Below are 17,632 nucleotides of genomic sequence, written 5' to 3' on the forward strand. Positions count from 1 at the left end.
TATCTTTCTGAATATGACAAATTAACTCATAAGTAGATACATGGTTCCTTCAGTTCAGTCTCTCTAAACTACTACACGGTCCGTCGAGCTCCGCTGATCCTCAGATTATGGCTGATTTCATGAACTGAAAATGGTCAAATATGACAGAAAATATTGTTAGCATTAAACACTCATTTTGAAATAAAAATGTAATTATTTCTTACAATCTTTAATCTGCAGCACAAATTCACTCTGCAGTTGGTCAGTACGACATTCAATGATTCTGTTACTGCAATACCAGTTAAAGAGCAGAAGATGTCCCCATTTTAGATTATTTAAAATATTGAAACTTCTCAGCACAGTGGTCTTTATATTTGGAATGAGAAAAAAAATCTTTCGTGAATCTTTTGTGAATTAGCTGTTATCTCTCTAACCTTTCAATTGCTTTTTTTGTATTTTTAAAAGTATGATGCCTGTTGTCTATTTACTTTGCAACAGAGGTTGCTGGTTTTCTGACCTTCATGACAAAATGAGCTAATAAAATACTCACACAAACAAATTTTTCTGCAAAAATTATATTAATAACATATCTGAATTGCAACTGTATCACTCATCTGTAATTACTATAAGTCTTACTCATGCCAGTTTTAGGATTGCTTCATTGTATTTTACACACAAGTAAACAAACAACTGAGGCATCATGTGCACGAAGTAATTCATTTGACAGGATTGATAAAACTGTGTATAGTCACCTGCTTGAAAGAGAATCTGGCAACTTGGCAGTCACAGGGCAAATTGAGCAGATGGGCCTGAAAACGATCTGAGACAGGAAGAAGATATTTACAGCCACTGGAAAAAGAGTCAACCTACTTTCAGTTGTTCAAAGGATTTACAAACTGGGACACAGTAAAAAAAAAACAAGAACCTGAGGGTGTTACCTAATGGTGGCTCTGAATGAACCATTACTTTGAGACGAATGGATGGATAAACGCCTACTATTGCACTGTTAGCTCATAGCTGCTGTGTTGTTTTTACACATGTCTGGTGGGATGACTTAACGCCTCTGCAGCACAGCTCATTCACTCCGGTAAGAACATCCATCATACAAGAAGTCATCGTCCACGTCGACGACTTTAACAAAATCTGATAAATACCCTGCCATGCTGCACAAAACTAGCAGTAGCAAACTCTGAATTTAGCCAACTGCCACAGGGCACAGGGTGAATGAACTGTGCAGCAGCGGCGCGCGTCGATGAAGTCTCACCCCAGTAGACGCATGTGTAGAAAGCCCATGCTTTCATGTGTTAGAACATGTGTAGAAAGCATGGGCTTTCTACACATGTTCTAACAACAACATGGCAGTTATGAGCTAACAGTGCAATAGTACCCGTTCATTCATTCATTCGTCTTACAGTGTTGGCGAAATAAAGACAGATAATTCCTTATTTAGAGGCTGTATTGTTTTTGACCTGTTATCTCCCATTATATGGATATACGCCGAGCTCAAGTAATCTAAATATCTTCCGAAGGATGCCGACTTTCACCAAACTGCTATGGGTGAGTAGATTAACATATTTTATGCCAGAAATAAGGTCAAATAAGGTTAAAAAACGTACTTATCCTTTAAGTGGATAAAGTTTTTTTTTTTTTTTCCTTTTCATGTGACATGTAATCTTTTTTGTGTATGTCTGTATTGTTTCTGTTGGTGGTTTGAGCTGCTGTCTGGGCAGGACATGCTTAACACTTGATCTCATCAGTCTTTTTAAACCTGGTTAGATAAAGATAGCAATAATAAAGATATTTATGAAACTCATAGAATTTTACCTACATTGTTTTTTAAAATAACCCAGTGTTTTCATACTGACTCTCCAGATCATTCCCCTCACTTGTCAATACCACTTGAACAGAAAGGAAGATCTAATTAGCAACATATATAGCAGCTAAGTTAAGTGATAAAATTAAAATGTAGAGAAAAGAAAAACCTATGTGTATTAGGAAAAACATATTTTTGTGTCAGTTACCTTTGAGGATGTGAAGTCTTGTCAGGGCTGCCACGTAGTTGTTGTACTCGATCCCACCTTGGGAGCGGTACTCCAACCACAGAAATTTTAAAGTTTCCTCATCTAAATCAAAATCTGCATTAAGAAGAAAATGACTGAAAATCAGTCTACAATTTAAACCTTGAGCATTTTTAAAAGTTTTCAGATAATAGCAACAAACTTGTTAGTTGTTTCGTAAAATCGGATGTTATGCATCCAAATGTGACGATGGGTGTGCATTTCATATTGGACCATATTTGCAAACAGGATCACATGCAAACTTTTTAGTTTTGTCACATTTGGATCGGCACAACTCACTGAACTACAACTGCCAGCATCCTGCATCCAATCTATGATGTATTCACTTAAGTTTCACTTGTGTTTGCATCTGTTGTATCAGTAATTTGTCTTTTTTTTCTCTTCCAGGCTTGGTAACAAAATTGTAAGAAAGATGTCAGACAGTGTTTTTGAGTCTTTACTTATTAGATATGCAATTTCATACCATGGGCGGCGAGAGCCCTCTTCATCTGGGTCTGTGTGACAGAGGGTGGATTACTGCTCTCGTAGCTCTCCACATACTCTCTCCTGACAACTGCCACATAGTGTTCCAGTTTGAACAACTCCACCACATCCAAGTCTCCTGACTTGTCTGCCTAAAAATGCTGATTAAAGAGCATTCAACTTTTGAAGTTTTGAATATGAGAACAGAGCTGCTGGGTATGAAACCATTTTCTCTAAATGATATCACCTTATGTTACTGAACATAATGTAACAACACAACATTCTGATATTTATGTTTCAGACAAATCAGATTTGACTAAGATGACTCCATCAATGTAACCAAGAGAGAAAGAAACACAACTATTGGTAATTACATAATTTTTACCTTATGTCATTCATTATTGGTGATCATTTATTTGGTCTCACCAAAGATGGTCAAAGGCCTTTTTTCTTACGTTAAATTTCATATGTCTTATAGCTAAGAACTGTGCTTCCATTGGGTAAAAAAGAAATAAACATAAAGAGATAAAGTCAAATTGTGAGGGACCAATGCTGCAAAAATCTCTTGCTAATGTGGGATGACATCTGAAGAAATCTCAAAAATAAAGAGAGCAGCAGCAACAGGAGGCTTAAGAGTACCCTTTTTCTGATTAACACAAAAGACAGTTTCCTCATTGTCAGTCAGCTGCATCAATTAATTAATCTCTTAACCGTTTCAGTGACAAAGGATACATCCATGAAAATCAAGAGCAGGTGGGCAGTCTTGAGCGTTAGGGCTAAATTTCAAACAATAAATTCAAGCATGAGTTTAAAATGTTCTTATTAAGCTCATGAGATAATGAGGTTAAATTGCTGGTAATTACTGGAAATTGAACTGACATTTGCCACGAACAGTGTAGCCGCCGGAATTCAGTTTAGCAAGAACATCTTCAGCTCTCAGCATCTGGAAGTAATGACGAACAAAATCAGAGAAATGATGATAAAACTGTGTTCTGTTTCACATAATATGCAGTATCCTCATAATTGGGAGGTTTATACCACTATTGACATTAGGTTGTTTAAATTGTATTTATTGAATGCACATCAAAACATCATTTGGAAGTTATGATTCCTACAGCCTGTAGAGTGTTTTATGTGGGACAGTTGAAATTAAAGAAAACAATTGAAGATAAGAATAAATGTTACGGTCTATGACTACATGGTGGCTCACAAATAACCTAATTTAATATTTCAGAAATACATATACATATAAAAGTAAGGCCTCTCAGGCATGACCCACTAGAAGTGTGTAGTAGTGTGTTTATCTGCAGAGACACCTTTTCAGGCTGTGTTTGCCTACGTTCTTCATATTTCTCTGTGTTTGGGATGTTTGGGGGCGGTAGCCTTGTTGGTAGCAGGAGTAGAGACAGCAGCTTATAGCTGTGAGAATTGAATAAAGCAGCTGAGGCTGAGCCACACTGCAGGGTAGTGCACAGGAGTGAACGTGTTTTTCTGTGATGTGATCTATAAAGATGGTTTTAATCTTTTTCATTCACTGTTTTGTTCGGCAGCAAGTGTATCTTGTCTTCTACTTTAATTTTTTTAATTATCTTTTTGAAATCATGAGGGAGGATTGTTCAAATAAGATACATTTTCTGAAAAGATTTGATTTACTCACCTTTGTCCTGCTGCCTTCCTGTGACAGAAGAATAGAAGGAAGTTGTTTTTACACATAAATCTGGAGATGCAGTATTGCACATGGATTTAGTGTTCAGCACTTACAGACACACACATTTCCTCTGGGAAAGAGTTACACTGCAGCTCTTCAGGCCACGAGACGCCAAAACTGGTAATCAAACCTTCACAGTCTCGTCTGGATTTTTCACAAAATGATCTGCAGGGCATCTGCACCTGCCCCTCCACGCACTGTGGGGCGTACACCCTACACAGGAAGTGGCGTATGTCTGCTGAGCATACTGTCTGCACCATCGAGTTGAAAAAGGACATCTTTGAGACTGCTTCTCTTTGACTTTTGTGGCCCAGAAGATTTGGAACAATGGTCTGGTTGTAGGACAAACCCAGACACATGGGTATGGTGATTGGCTCACAGATTCCCCCGTTGTTGCTCACTCCATACTGCAGACACAAAAGTACAATCCTGTTATTGCTGGGAACTGATCTCTTTAGTTTTTAGCAAGACTATTTCAGGTGAAAATGCCAGAAACGTTGTCTCTAAAAACTGGACCATTTCTCTATTGGTCAGGAAGTCCCTATGAAGGCCTAAAACATAATCAGTAAACTAGTAACCAATGTGATTTTATGTTCTTTTTCTAAAAAATGTTTATGTGGTTGAGTGAGGTACTTCTGATCGCTCAGTGTCTTTCCAGCAGAACACAGCCATTAGCACCGCTGCTATCTGGTTGTTTGTATTTTGAGATTAGACCATTGGAATTGTGACATTGGTAGGATACATTTCCCTGTCATCATGCACGTAATAACACAAAGTAACACAGAAGTTCTGGTATCGTCACCCACTGTTTTATTTGAACCCTTTTTTATTCTATAATTGCTTCCTGGCTTTCAGAACAAGATACATATAAAAAAAAAAAAAACATGCAAAGTCTGACTGAAAGCTAATTTTGTATTAAAAGCTTTACAAAACCTGTTCCCTATCTTACGTTTTCCTATAAATACAAATGTTAAAAATATAAATTAAAATTCTACTTAAGGAGGAGACACAAAGATTTAGGTTGCAAACAGTTGAAAAGCACAAGATACAAATGTTCTTGTTAACATTTCATATTCTTCTTGTCTAAGAGATGGCGCTGACTTACCTGTCGACAGGACTCTGTGCTAAATGTCTCACAGTTGAGGATTTCAGGCCACTGAATGGCAAACCTGTTCATCACTGGCTCACAGCCAGCTCGTACCTGCTCACAGAGCGTTCTGCAGGGACTTTGAGCTTTCCCTGACTCACATTTAGGAAGGTAGAGAGAGCACAGGAAAGGTTTCAAATGAGGAGAGCATCCAGTCTGTACAAGTGGCAAAAGTCCACTCATTCCCAGATGAGCCTCTTCCTGAGTTTTGTGGCCAAGAATGGTGGGCACCACAGTTTCTGTGTAAGGCAGATCTTTGCAGAACGGCAGTGTAATGGTCTGGCATGTTGATGGAGATGTTTCAGGAAAACTGGCAAGTGAAGCCTGGATAGATGGAAACTTAAATCAGTCCAGTGAGAACACAGTTGTCATTGTAGTTTTCATGCACATTCTCACATGCGCTTTTTTGTTTTGCTGCAACTGTAACTGTTTGAAAAATGTTATTGATTTTTGTATTTTGGACACAAAAGGATTTTTTTTTTTGCTCATGGTGGTAAATTCTCTTTATGTAGTTTGACATGTGAAAAGTGACAGATCAAAAAAAAGAAAATCATTGTTTATATACTCTCTAATTTTGATGTCATTATCAAAGAATGACCCAACACCTCACTTTGCTGCTGTAGTTTGTTGCAATACTGGTTTACTCACATTCTCAAATGCTACTCTGTTTGGCATAGTTTCAGCTGACACCAAACATGGCAGAAGAAGACACCTTTTTAAAATTAGGGTGCTCAGTTTTTCTTTAAAAACTCTGCAGTTATTGATCCCAAAGATGTAAATATCTCTTTATCTTCAAGTCAAAGTAGTCAAAGGAAGACTTACCCCTTCACAGGACTCTGTGGTAAATGTTTCACACTTGAAGGCCTCAGGCCACTCAAACCCAAATTTGTTCATTAATGTTACACAGCCGGACCGTGCCTGCTCACAGAGAGTTCTGCAGGGAGGCTGACGTCTTCCTGACACACATTTAGGTGTGTACACTGAGCACAAGAAAGGCTTCAGTTGAGGGGAGCATTCCACTTTTACAAGCGGACCAAACTGATTTATCTCCAGGCCAACATCTTCCTGGGTTTTGTGACCTAGAATATTGGGCAGGGTGGTCTCTGAGTAAGGCATGTCTTGGCAGAGTGGCACTGTGATTGGCTGACATGTTACGGGGGGTCTTTGTGTAACGGGGACATCTTGACCCTGAAAGACAAGAAAATACAAAGACAGGGATGTATTTAATTTTAAAACATTTTTAGTGCCCTTGCTCACTGGTGGCCATAGATATGAACCTGGATTTGCAACTTGCCATGGTAACATCAGGTTAAGATCTAGGTTTTAAGCATCATGGATATGCTTCACTTCTGCAGAGGGCACAATCCCATGGTGATTTATGCAAAAGTTATTTTTTTAAATATAAAAAAGATGGCTGGATCCTTGATCCTGTGAATTTCTTTCTGTACTTTAATTTCATAAAATGTAATTGAAAATGAACATACATGTAATTACATTTGTTAACCAGTCAGGATTACACTTGAAAACAAGGCCTACATGTATTGTGCAACCCAAGAATGCTTTCATGGGGCAGTGATAGCCAAATCACACAGGAAAAAATGTGCAACGAGCACAAAAGCTGTATCTCTTGATTTCCTCCTTATTCTTATATATCTATTTTTCAGTAACAAACATTTATGGCTGAACCAAGAAGGGAAAGCATCCAAACGCAGGACTTACAGGAAGCTGAAGAAAACAGTGACTTCATAGATTAAAAAAACTGCAGAGGCAGAAATAGACAGCAACCAATCTGAAAACTATCAAGAAACAAAACCCAAACAGGACTGTCCTTCAGGGAAAGCTATGGGAAAGGAAATAATGGCAATGATCAGGCAATGAACTATGGAATACAAGGAGTATTTATACCGAGGGAGCAAACGACTATCTAAAGGCAAGTGGTGGTGATTAGCTAAATCAATCCAGTTGTAAAAGAAGAACAGAAGTAAAGCTTTATTGTTTTATTAATACACTTATTTGCCATTTGCTTTAGCTTTTCAAACTTTAAATTTCTTTTATTGTTTTCCTTCTTTGGTTATCACAAATTACTAAGACAGTGAAGAAAACCACAAGAATTAGGAAGCATAACCTTCTTAAAATAGACAGTACATGCAAAGGGTGATATGACTGGAGCAAGGGGTTTGCATGAGAAAGTTTTGGAAAGCTGGGTTTCCAAAGTCTAGGTGTTTTCTCCAAACGCTGCTTCCAGCATCACAATTTGCAAGTACTATACAGGACTATGTTACATCCTGTTACCCATGCTACCAAGTTTTTCCAGTAGAAGGAAGAATTCATGTCAAAAGATTGGTCGCTCACTTAGCTAGTGCTAATATTGATTTGCTTTGTTTTTAACGATGCCAGAGCCCCAGTCAAGCATTAAATAATTCATAGATTGTACAAGGCACAGTAATGCTCTGACTTATTATGATTTATTTTAATAATACTTAATGAAGAATGTTTCATGAACTCCCATAGGTCACCATTTCCAAAAGATCAAGACAGTCTGACTTTACTTGATTAGGTTGCACTTAGTGTATCAAACGTTCATTCAGCTGCTTTTATACATTGTTAGATAGGCATGTAAATTAATTGGATTTGTCTTCCATAAATGTTTTTATTAGGACCATATACTTAATCGTCCAGACTCTGAAATAAATGTTGAATATGTATGGGAATAGAAAGGTTTTGACACATTTACAACATGGGGCATTAAACAGGAGGTTTTGCTTTTTAAAAATATTTTACTGAAAATAATGGAAAGTTGCACCGAAAGATCTAGCAGCACATGTTTACTGTGGAAGATTATATTTTATGAGAACTGAACGTTTGGTGTGTACAGTGGTTGTTTGTATTCTTTTTAGTTCAGGTCTAGTTAGGCAGTATATGTGTAAGCATGCATATTTGATAATTATGGGTGATACAGAAGAAACAGGAGAAGCAGTTCATGAGGCTGTGGTAAAAGGTAAAACAAATACACCAACCAGTACTAATTAGTCACTATGTGAACAAAAACTGCAGTGCAAACCCCCCCCCCCAAAAAAAATCTGCATTTAAATGCTGGACTGTTTCTAGGTCTTATGCAACGATAACTTTCAACCACTATAATTTTTACAGGACACTTTCTGTGCAGATTACACCAGAATATACAGCTGCTAATTTGTGATCTATAATGCTGCAAATTGACTTTATTTCAGATACCACACTGGCTCAGTCTTTACACTGCTTTTAAATTACTATTTCATAATTTGAGCTTTACATTTACTATGCATCCAAATCTAAACAAAAGGATTGTTTCCATATTTGCCATCCAAAGTAATTCAGAGAGCTAAATAAGTCACCGGTCCCCTCCATTATACAAAATATGACATCATAATTTTTTCATATTAACCTGTATACAGTTAGATGCTGGTAGAGTGTCACACCGGAGCTTTGTCGGCCAAGACAGTCGCTTTGCTCTCAGTGGGGACTCACAGTCTCTTTTGACCTTGTCACAGAGAGCTCGGCATGGTTTCTTTCGGCTGTCATCCTCTGAGTTGCATTCAGGCACAACAACACGACACATGAGTATGGCGATGTGTGGTGAACAGGCCGTCTCTACAATCTGACCAATTTGCTGCAGGTTGAAGCCTTGGACTCCGCTCTGATGGAGGGTGGTGGTATATCCCAAACCTTGACAAAAGTTGGCTGTTAATGGCTTGCAGGTTGTCTTGTCATCTCTCCAGGATTGTGTCTGCTGAGGAAACAGCAGCAGACACACAACCATCAAAAACCAATGCTTCATATTTCACAGTGACCTCAAAAACAGCTTTCGACTGTTTCACTAAGCTTTAAGAGGTTTGGCTTTAGAGTGTACTGCCTCAAGTTGGAGGAGGAGTACGAGTCCGCGAATGATGTGTCTACAAACAGCACACTGATTTAGGACCACTGGTGAGGTCACGAACAATAGGATGCTCAACATGTAATGAAAGCCAAACTGGTCTCAGAGCAGTAGTCCTACTCTTAGAAATTCAGTCCAAGTGATTAACAGTTTTGCAGCACGCACAACATCTGGTTGTTATCATATGCTTTCTGAGTTACCAACGTAGGGGGTGTTTGTGCTTAAAGCTGGCATAATAAACCTGAGTTATGGATGGAAAGTACTTCAACACTGCCAGAAATGAAAAAGGTAATAACTATTGACATTTGAGAAAACAAAACAAAACTGTTTTATGGATGGTTGACGTTCTTGCTGAGTGTTACCAGAGCTTTAGTCAACTTTTCATTGAAAGCCCAGCTTTCACTGGTCAGGAGACCTGGAATCGGATGTCAGTCACTAAGATGAGGTGTGAGACTTTAAAAATATTTATGTTTAAACAGTCTTAATAGCGTGATTCATTTGATAAGTGTAAAACTGAGAAATGAAAGACAAAAAAAGGACTTAGAAATGTACAAAAAGGACTTAAAGTACGATGGGTTCTGTGTTTTAGTTTATTCTTTAAATGGGACAATTGTCATGCAAAAATACCATAGACAGAACTGAACATTGGAACAATTTATTAAATGTACATAAAGTAGACCAGCACTGACATATACTCTCACAGCAGGAATTTTACTCTGGGAAACATAGCTTTGTGGCATGTGTAACATCTGGTAGTGATAATGTGCTTTCTTAGTCACCAAGGGGGGTGAAATTTTGCTTCATAAATCTGGTTCAACACACTGACTTGGACTGAAAGAATTTTAGTTCCAACATAGCTGAAAAACAGTTTCCAAAACTGCACATACACTATGTGGCATCATGTTGTTTAGTTTATCATCTTGGAACTAAATTTAAAAATCAGTGTTACTGAAGGTTGGAAGTGGACATTCTTTCTGAAGGATAAAGCAGTGTTGTCTCCTTTCTCGCAACTCAAGAAGGTTAATGTTTGAGTCTTCGAGTCACTGTGAATGTTTATTCATGTACAGAATCCACTTTATGCACTTTGTTTAAATCATTCCTCAGAATGATCTCAGGTATGAGGACACACTTACACATGTAAGGTCAAGTTAATTAATTCTTTGGTCCAATCATGATTTCTGCATTGACATTTATTATGCTCAACTCATAACAGCTTTTTTATACAGCTGCACAGTTATCATTCACAGTTCTAACCAAAAAAAAAAAAAGATATAGAGGGCTCTTGAATGTAGTAACTGGCAGAATCCCCATTAGCAGGAGCTACCTTTATTATAATCACCCCTCTGTAACTATCCCTAATTCTAATGAGACGGTCCCTGATGTAACTGACCCTGACTGACTCTTTGTAATCAGCTAGGTGTGACCAGGTGAGGCATTACCATCAAGTTGACATGTTGTGATGAAAAGTGTAAATAGAGTGAGAGGTACACAGTGAGGGTATCTAACACAACCTAAACTGAGGAACAAATATCTCTGAACTGTAATGCTTTCTATGTCTCAAACACTGTTTTGCAGACTCTGGAAAGGTAAATCAACACTGGTTTTATTGCTTTGTGGTCTCAGGGCAGAAGTATTCAGTCCAATGAATTAGAAACTTTGGAAGCAACACTTGGTTGTGATTATGTGCTATTTGTGTAAACTGAGGGTTGAGAATTGGATGCAGAAAGCTTGCACAATAAACATAACCTCTGGGTAGAAAAGCGAAAGAGAAAACAACTGTTTACAGGATTTTCAAATAGCACTGTCTCAGTCTTTTATTTCTAGGCCTTTCACTCTGTGAGACTGTGTTGTTTCACTGTAAAGAGAATGACTTGTGTATCTTATATGCGGTGACCTAGAAAGACAGAAACACAAACACTGGTTGACTTTGTTGCTAGCAGATAGCAGATTGTTCTTTCTCTTTTCAAAGACCCCTGAAATTCAATGACTTGAGTCATCGGTCAGAAAGCTTAGATTTCCAATGTCGGTTTCTACAATGAAATATAAATAATCTAAGACAGAAATTTAAGCATCTCTGTGTAAATTATGCTTTTAGGACTGAAATCTGGAGAAACAATGCAAAAGTTTGTAATTTGTGACCTTTACTTGGGTATATTTTACTCATAGCTTAAATTAAGGAAATTCTGAGCTTTAACTCTTTTCTTAGATAATGCACTCCTGCAGCTCTACAGTCTTTATAGTGCATATTTGTTTTATTTGGTGTATGTCTATAATTGTCTCTATTGACTCAAGTGGCTTCACCGGTGAAGGTGTAGATATAAGGCATGCTCAGTGAAGCTTGCAGTGAATTCATCACGTTTTTTTGCACTGCACCATCTTTTTACTCTTACTTGTTTTTTTCCAAGTCAACTTTAAAAGTCATGTGCTTTATTTTCTCACTTATGAGCTGGGTCAATAATGACCAGCTAAGGTCCAGTGCTCTGCTGACTCTGCTCTGATTTGGCTCTGAGAGAAACAGAGAAAACAGTGTTATCAGAATGCCATGAGCCCTCATCTCTTTGCTTACAGATTTAGTCTCTGGGAGAATTTAACTGGGGCAAATTCTTATCATATGTTGTATTAACACAGATGTTAGTTTAATGCATTTCACTATTATCTGTTCTTCAACTTTAGGTCCTAACATAGGACTGTATTCATTAATTTTGTATAACTGCTGTTAGCTAGACGAGCATTAAGATTCTCTTTCAGACCTCGGACCACTGACAAAGGCAAGACTGTCCAAGACTTTTAACACATTTAAATAAAATTTAAAAAAGCAAGTGTGACGAGTTTTCTGCCTTTTTGCAACTGTTATAACTCCAACTCTAGGTAACAATAGTCACCTCAACATGTGCCTTTTTGCCTCTGTCCAAGAGCCTGAACAGCACATCTGGAAAATCCTATCAACCAAAAGATTCTGTTTGTTAGACAACTCGTTGGATGACCACATTTTGTTTGAACAACATGTTCCCTCTTGCCGATTTAATCTGTCATTAATCTGTTTCCTGGGCTGTTGTGCTTCCTACTGGCCAAAATAATCATTAAAATATATAATCTTAAATAATTTAATGAGACTTTGCCGTTTCCATTATAATTGCATTTAATTAAATCTACGAAGGGCATCAAAACCTCATGTACATACAGACAGTAGCTTTGCCTTCATTCACATTCCTTGTTAGTGAAAAACAGGACAAACTTTAAAATCTTGCCACGTTTTGTTGAGTTTTCATATTTACATCAACTTACACAGATTTTTTGTGTAAAAGACATCTGTCATGTATGTGGTGGGTTTTGAGGTTCACCAAGCTTATCATCGGTCCACAAAGGCAGCATGCATAGCCTTTTTGGATGTTATAATAACAGATTTCTAAGGGTTAAATATAACTCCACACTTTATTCATTTAGTATTCATGGTTTGTGATTAAAGAACCTGTTTCGCTCTTTCAAAATATAAAAACACCTTGTGAACATGTTAAAGCTACTGAAGATACAAAAACAAAAAAAACACTCTGCTACAACCGCTAAAAGCAAAAGTTATTCTATTGCCTTAAAATAAGAAAACATACCGGTAACTACAGATGTAATAAATTAGAATAAAACACAAACCAATCCACAAGACGCACATTTGTTTAAGTCAAAACAAACAATCAGCTAAAAAGATGTCTGCATAGTAGATGATGTCCAAAGGCCAGCAAATAGAAATCTTTCCTATACTTCCATTATTTAACACACCTAAAAATCAAGAGTGAAAAGTCAGAATTTTTTCTTTTTGTCCTCACTGTCCAGGAGACTTCAGAGCCACAAGCACACAGTTTCTTGGGGAAAAATTTGGGTCGAAGAGAGGAACCAACTGACTGTCCACACCTGCAGAGAAAGTTGATGCTTTAGTTGAAAAATGCGTGAGCAGATTATTACATATGGGTCAAAGTGTCGTCTGGCTCACCGTTCTCCTGCAGGTAAATCATCCTGTCCAGCAGCACCAATGTCTCAACCACAGGAGCCAGCAGCAGAGCCAGGCTGAAGTACACCACCACCCTGCTTTGTTGTTTTAACATGGCCTCCACTCTCTCTGGGTCCAGGGGCAAGGTGGGGGGCAGGCCCACCCGAGCCAGACCCAGACAGGCATATCTGGGAAGGAGAATAAGTGTAGACAGAGAGGGGCAGAATCGATTTTGTGCTATTCCATAAAATGTTGTCAATACAATGGAAATTGAGAGTATCTGACACTGGCAACTTCAGTTAATAATATCAGAAAAGCCAAATGCAGTGTTCACTTACTCATTAAAAGGTAATAAGTGGGCTTTCTTTATGGTCTGGATTCCTGCCCTGCGAAGTTCTGGCCTCGTTTCCCTGATGAAGGACTCCAGCGTCGCACGGTAACAGTGTGTCCTGAGCAACTCGCTTTCGTCCCTGAGCCTCCGCATGTAGTCCTCCACAGCGTGACATGCTCCCTCTCGTGCCTTATAGGACAACTGACGCCCCGGCAGCCCCCCCACCCAGGAGCTCATCGGGTAGCCGAACTCAGAGGGGGACAATTCAGGGTTTGGAGTGAGTGGACTGGGAGGTATGACCAGTCCTGGAGGGGTGGGGTTTTCCTCAGTTGTGATTTTCATGTAACAACATGCTACAGAGGTGATGCCACGAACATGTGGGCAGTTGACAAAGTGTCGGAGGAGAGTGGCGCTGAGGTCGCCGCAGGCATGGAGCCCAGTCAGGACAAAGTCTGGATATTCCCGCAGGGTGTTTTCCTCTGGGTTTACAACCTCCTGATCGACAGCCTGGATGCACCTGCTACAGTTCTCAGCAGATAACTCATCTTCAGTCTCATTCTTGTTTGAGTTTCGTGAGTAAGCATCATAATGTGTGGAGTCATGAGAGGGAGAAGTCTGGACAGCATGAGAGCATCTCTGATGGTCAAAAGCACGCAGTCTCTTTTTACTGGGTCCAGATGGAGTTGGGGGATGATCTCCAGCTCTTAGCTGCTCGATGAAAGCCTCCCACGATGCTCTGGGGTTTACCCAACCGGCCACATGGCGGGGAAAGGGTTGGGATAAAGGCAGCAGGGAGCAGTTCTAAGACAGAGAAAGACTTTTTTATGTCATACTTAGAATGAGGTGATACACAACCTGCTACAATAAACATTTCAATATAAACAATTTATCAAATAAATTTAAATCAAAAAGCTGTCATTAACTGTGGAAATCACATATCTATCCCTTGGACTCTTTAGGTCCTTTCAGCTCTATGGATCAATAACCTTTTGTCTCTTGACTTTGGATACAGACACAACTACAACTCAAAGGAGGATAAACTCTTATATTCACAAAAAGCACACCAGGTGAATTATATTGCTGTGCTGCTTCTGCTGGATGTTTGAAAAACATCAAAACCATATCTGTATTTCTCCTGTTTGGACTCTGAATTTGCTGCCTCCCAGTGGACAAAAACAGTGACTGCACATTCAACATTTCAAATATCTCTCTCATAAAAGGTTATTTTTGTTTAATGTCATATATATATGATCACATAGGATTTATATGAATTCAGACATGAGTTTTCTTTTGCATTTTCCATTTTCAGTTTTGAGGTCCTGCACTCCCCAGAATAGTTTTCAATCAGACCCTGATGGAAGCATCAACTAAATAAAATACATAAATGAATAGCCTACTACTAACGTTTTTCTGCTTTTCCTTTTCTAAGGCCCAGAGTAACTGTCCATCATATTTGGTTGCCATAGAAACAAGTGTGTGGTCAGCCTCAATGGCAGTAACAGACAGTCCAAGCCCAAAGGACAGGAAACGAGTCAGATGACCCTGTTCAGAGAAAAACGTGAGACAAGATGAAGCTTTCAGTATTTGAACATTTCCAAAAAATCTGACCATGAAAACTTGTGGAATTAAAATGCTGTTGACAGCTGATAAATTCAGGGATGCGACTCCTGCATGTCACACAGTAAATTGCAGCCAGCGAATGATACCTGCCCAGAGCCAACATCCACCACTCTCCTGCAGTCAGTCTGGTCACAAAGCTGCTTTACTAGCTGTCAGGAAAATAAATGTAGAGTTCTTTTTACAACGTTAACAGAAAAACAAGGATAATTCAAAACTATGTTTTAAACTAACACACACACAAAAAAAAATTAATTCCTGTACTGTGCCTAGCTTTCGGATCTCATGCTGCTTCTTCGGTTTGACGTGTTTCCTGAAAATGTGCCCCAGCAGAGAACTCTGGCTGTGGTTTTTCTGGAACTCCTCAGGCTTAAACAAACCAGTCACGCTGCCTCGGTCATCCCTGCACTCTCTGGGGAACGCCAAGGCGTGAGCTGTGGCGCGGAAAGCCAAGAGAGACAGAGGCCACATCGAAGGATACCTGTAATGACAAAGTCTCTTGCTATTATTCACCTCACTGTTCTCTATTCATTTGATTAATAATATGAATTTTATGATGAATAATATTCAACATGGGCCATAATTTAGTTTTTTCCTAGCATGTCAACCTCAAATATCCAATAAATCACATTACTACATAAAGCAAGTTTTTTTTCTTCAAAAAAACTATTTTAAGGCCTTTTTGTAGTTTGAATAGATAAAAAGTTTATTTCCAGCCATGTTTTACAAAAACATTAATAAAATAGTCAAACAGTTTCCACGTACAATAGGAAGGAGACTCCTGTAGATAATTTATTGACCTTTTGTTAGTATTTTTTCACCCAGGGATTTTTTTTAAGTTGTTTTGTTTAATTTCTAATATTTGCAGCTAAAATTTTAACATTTGTGACTGTTCATCATGATAATCCAGCAGTACCTCCTGTCTTCATGAGTCGCATCTAATAAAAGGTCTGCAGTCTGTGGATATGTCAGATCCTGCAGCACAGGCTGCCAGCTGCTGGGTAACGTGTGCCATAGATCTTCAGTGAAGAACTCCTGACGAGGGAACAACCAAGTTTTACATTTAAGATTCACTCCATTAAAAAAAAACAGTGGTTCTTAAAAATACACAGGATTGTATCTAACTTGTTTGGATGGATTTCACTAATTTGCTGGAGGGCACAAAGAACACAGGCTGCAAACAGCATGACACAGTCTATACGCACAATGATGTAGGAGTCGGTCAGGTTGCTGTACTGAGACAGAAAAGTCGTGAGTCTCTTCGCCAGCTCCCTCCGTTGCTCTGTAGAGAAACTTGGAGTAAACATCTTCACATCTCGTGCAGCTGATTGTTCTTCTGACAGGACTCATAGGGAGCTAATGCTAATATGCGTTAGCTTGGTAAAGATGCGTTATTGTACCAGTTAAAAGGAAGAGTCTAAAATACACAGATTGTTATCAGCTCGCTCTTAGAATAAGCATCTGTAACGTGACGTGGTGCTTTGAATTTTCAAAACACAGACTGCTTTAAAATGCCAGCCAGTTACTATAGCTAACTGTAACTTTCACCTGTAGAGTGCATTCAAGTACTCCTCGTAATTCTTCACATCGTTGTTGTACAATTTAAGTATGGTTTGTGTTGGATAAACAACTTTGAAATATTGTAAGTTACAGAAAACAAATGTAATTTATGAGTCAATTTTGTAATTCTTAATCCATTATAGATAACTTTTTACAGATACTTTGGGATTACTTCAAAATTAAACAATTTATCAAAAACGGAAAAAGCATCACTTTTTTTTTGTTTAATATTTATTTTTGAAATTTGTCTCTATCATATAAATAAATACAATAAGAAAGAGCTAAAGGAAGAAAAAATTTAAAAAAGCACAACAATGAACTGAGGATGTTTTGTCTTTTAAGTTTTGCTGCTACTATTTTCATTGAGGACAATCTCTTCATCTTTCACTTTTATTTTAAATCAGAAGCAATACAACTTCATTATCCTTAATGATCACAAAACCCCAAAAAGCAATATAATATAATAATAATAATAAGCCACCATCAACTCAAATAGAAGCATGAGATGAGAAACTAATTATGGTATAAGTCTGCATTTATCATCTGTCAATATAAATGTCCAGAAACATACTAAATGTATACAACTGTGTGTGTTTTGTTTGTTTTGTAATTGCTATTTATTTTAATCAGAATCTACTTGAGTTATTTTTATCAATGTAACTGTAACTTTTGACAATTTTTTTTAATCAGACTACACCACACATGTGATTATTTATTACCTAACTTCACGCCTGTATTCTGGACCCTCAAGTTTACTAATTAATTGTAACATTGTGCGTTTCACTGTGTTATTGATATTTGATACTGATATAATGATGATCGATATCACTTTCGACGTGGAAACACAACTTTTTATAC

The 17,632-nt window shown here is 38.1% G+C and overlaps 3 protein-coding genes across 3 annotated transcripts; all 3 read right to left on the minus strand.

The window, feature by feature from the left end:
* Window positions 1–5: 5 nt before the first annotated feature.
* Window positions 6–3,551, minus strand: LOC140316075 (sorcin-like). Its single transcript, XM_072393767.1, has 6 exons — window positions 3,399–3,551; window positions 3,252–3,295; window positions 2,521–2,671; window positions 2,001–2,114; window positions 732–799; window positions 6–124 (listed from the first exon to the last, which is right to left on the minus strand). Exons 1-6 carry the CDS (start codon window positions 3,460–3,462, stop codon window positions 101–103), a joined length of 465 nt encoding a protein of 154 aa, XP_072249868.1. The 5' UTR covers window positions 3,463–3,551; the 3' UTR covers window positions 6–100.
* Window positions 3,552–4,089: 538 nt separating this feature from the next.
* On the minus strand, window positions 4,090–9,243 carry LOC140315630 (uncharacterized). The gene is made up of 5 exons (XM_072393234.1): window positions 8,799–9,243; window positions 6,197–6,562; window positions 5,333–5,698; window positions 4,281–4,634; window positions 4,090–4,194 (listed from the first exon to the last, which is right to left on the minus strand). Exons 1-5 carry the CDS (start codon window positions 9,189–9,191, stop codon window positions 4,105–4,107), a joined length of 1,569 nt encoding a protein of 522 aa, XP_072249335.1. The 5' UTR covers window positions 9,192–9,243; the 3' UTR covers window positions 4,090–4,104.
* Window positions 9,244–12,426: 3,183 nt separating this feature from the next.
* Window positions 12,427–16,774, minus strand: mettl25b (methyltransferase like 25B). The gene is made up of 8 exons (XM_072393750.1): window positions 16,420–16,774; window positions 16,131–16,249; window positions 15,479–15,695; window positions 15,304–15,366; window positions 15,002–15,139; window positions 13,605–14,398; window positions 13,270–13,454; window positions 12,427–13,190 (listed from the first exon to the last, which is right to left on the minus strand). Exons 1-8 carry the CDS (start codon window positions 16,519–16,521, stop codon window positions 13,102–13,104), a joined length of 1,707 nt encoding a protein of 568 aa, XP_072249851.1. The 5' UTR covers window positions 16,522–16,774; the 3' UTR covers window positions 12,427–13,101.
* Window positions 16,775–17,632: the final 858 nt, after the last annotated feature.

The sequence above is a fragment of the Leuresthes tenuis genome, unplaced genomic scaffold, assembly GCF_036924035.1.
Source record: "Leuresthes tenuis unplaced genomic scaffold, fLeuTen1.0.hap1 SCAF_10, whole genome shotgun sequence".
Classification (NCBI taxonomy): Eukaryota; Metazoa; Chordata; class Actinopteri; order Atheriniformes; family Atherinopsidae; genus Leuresthes; species Leuresthes tenuis.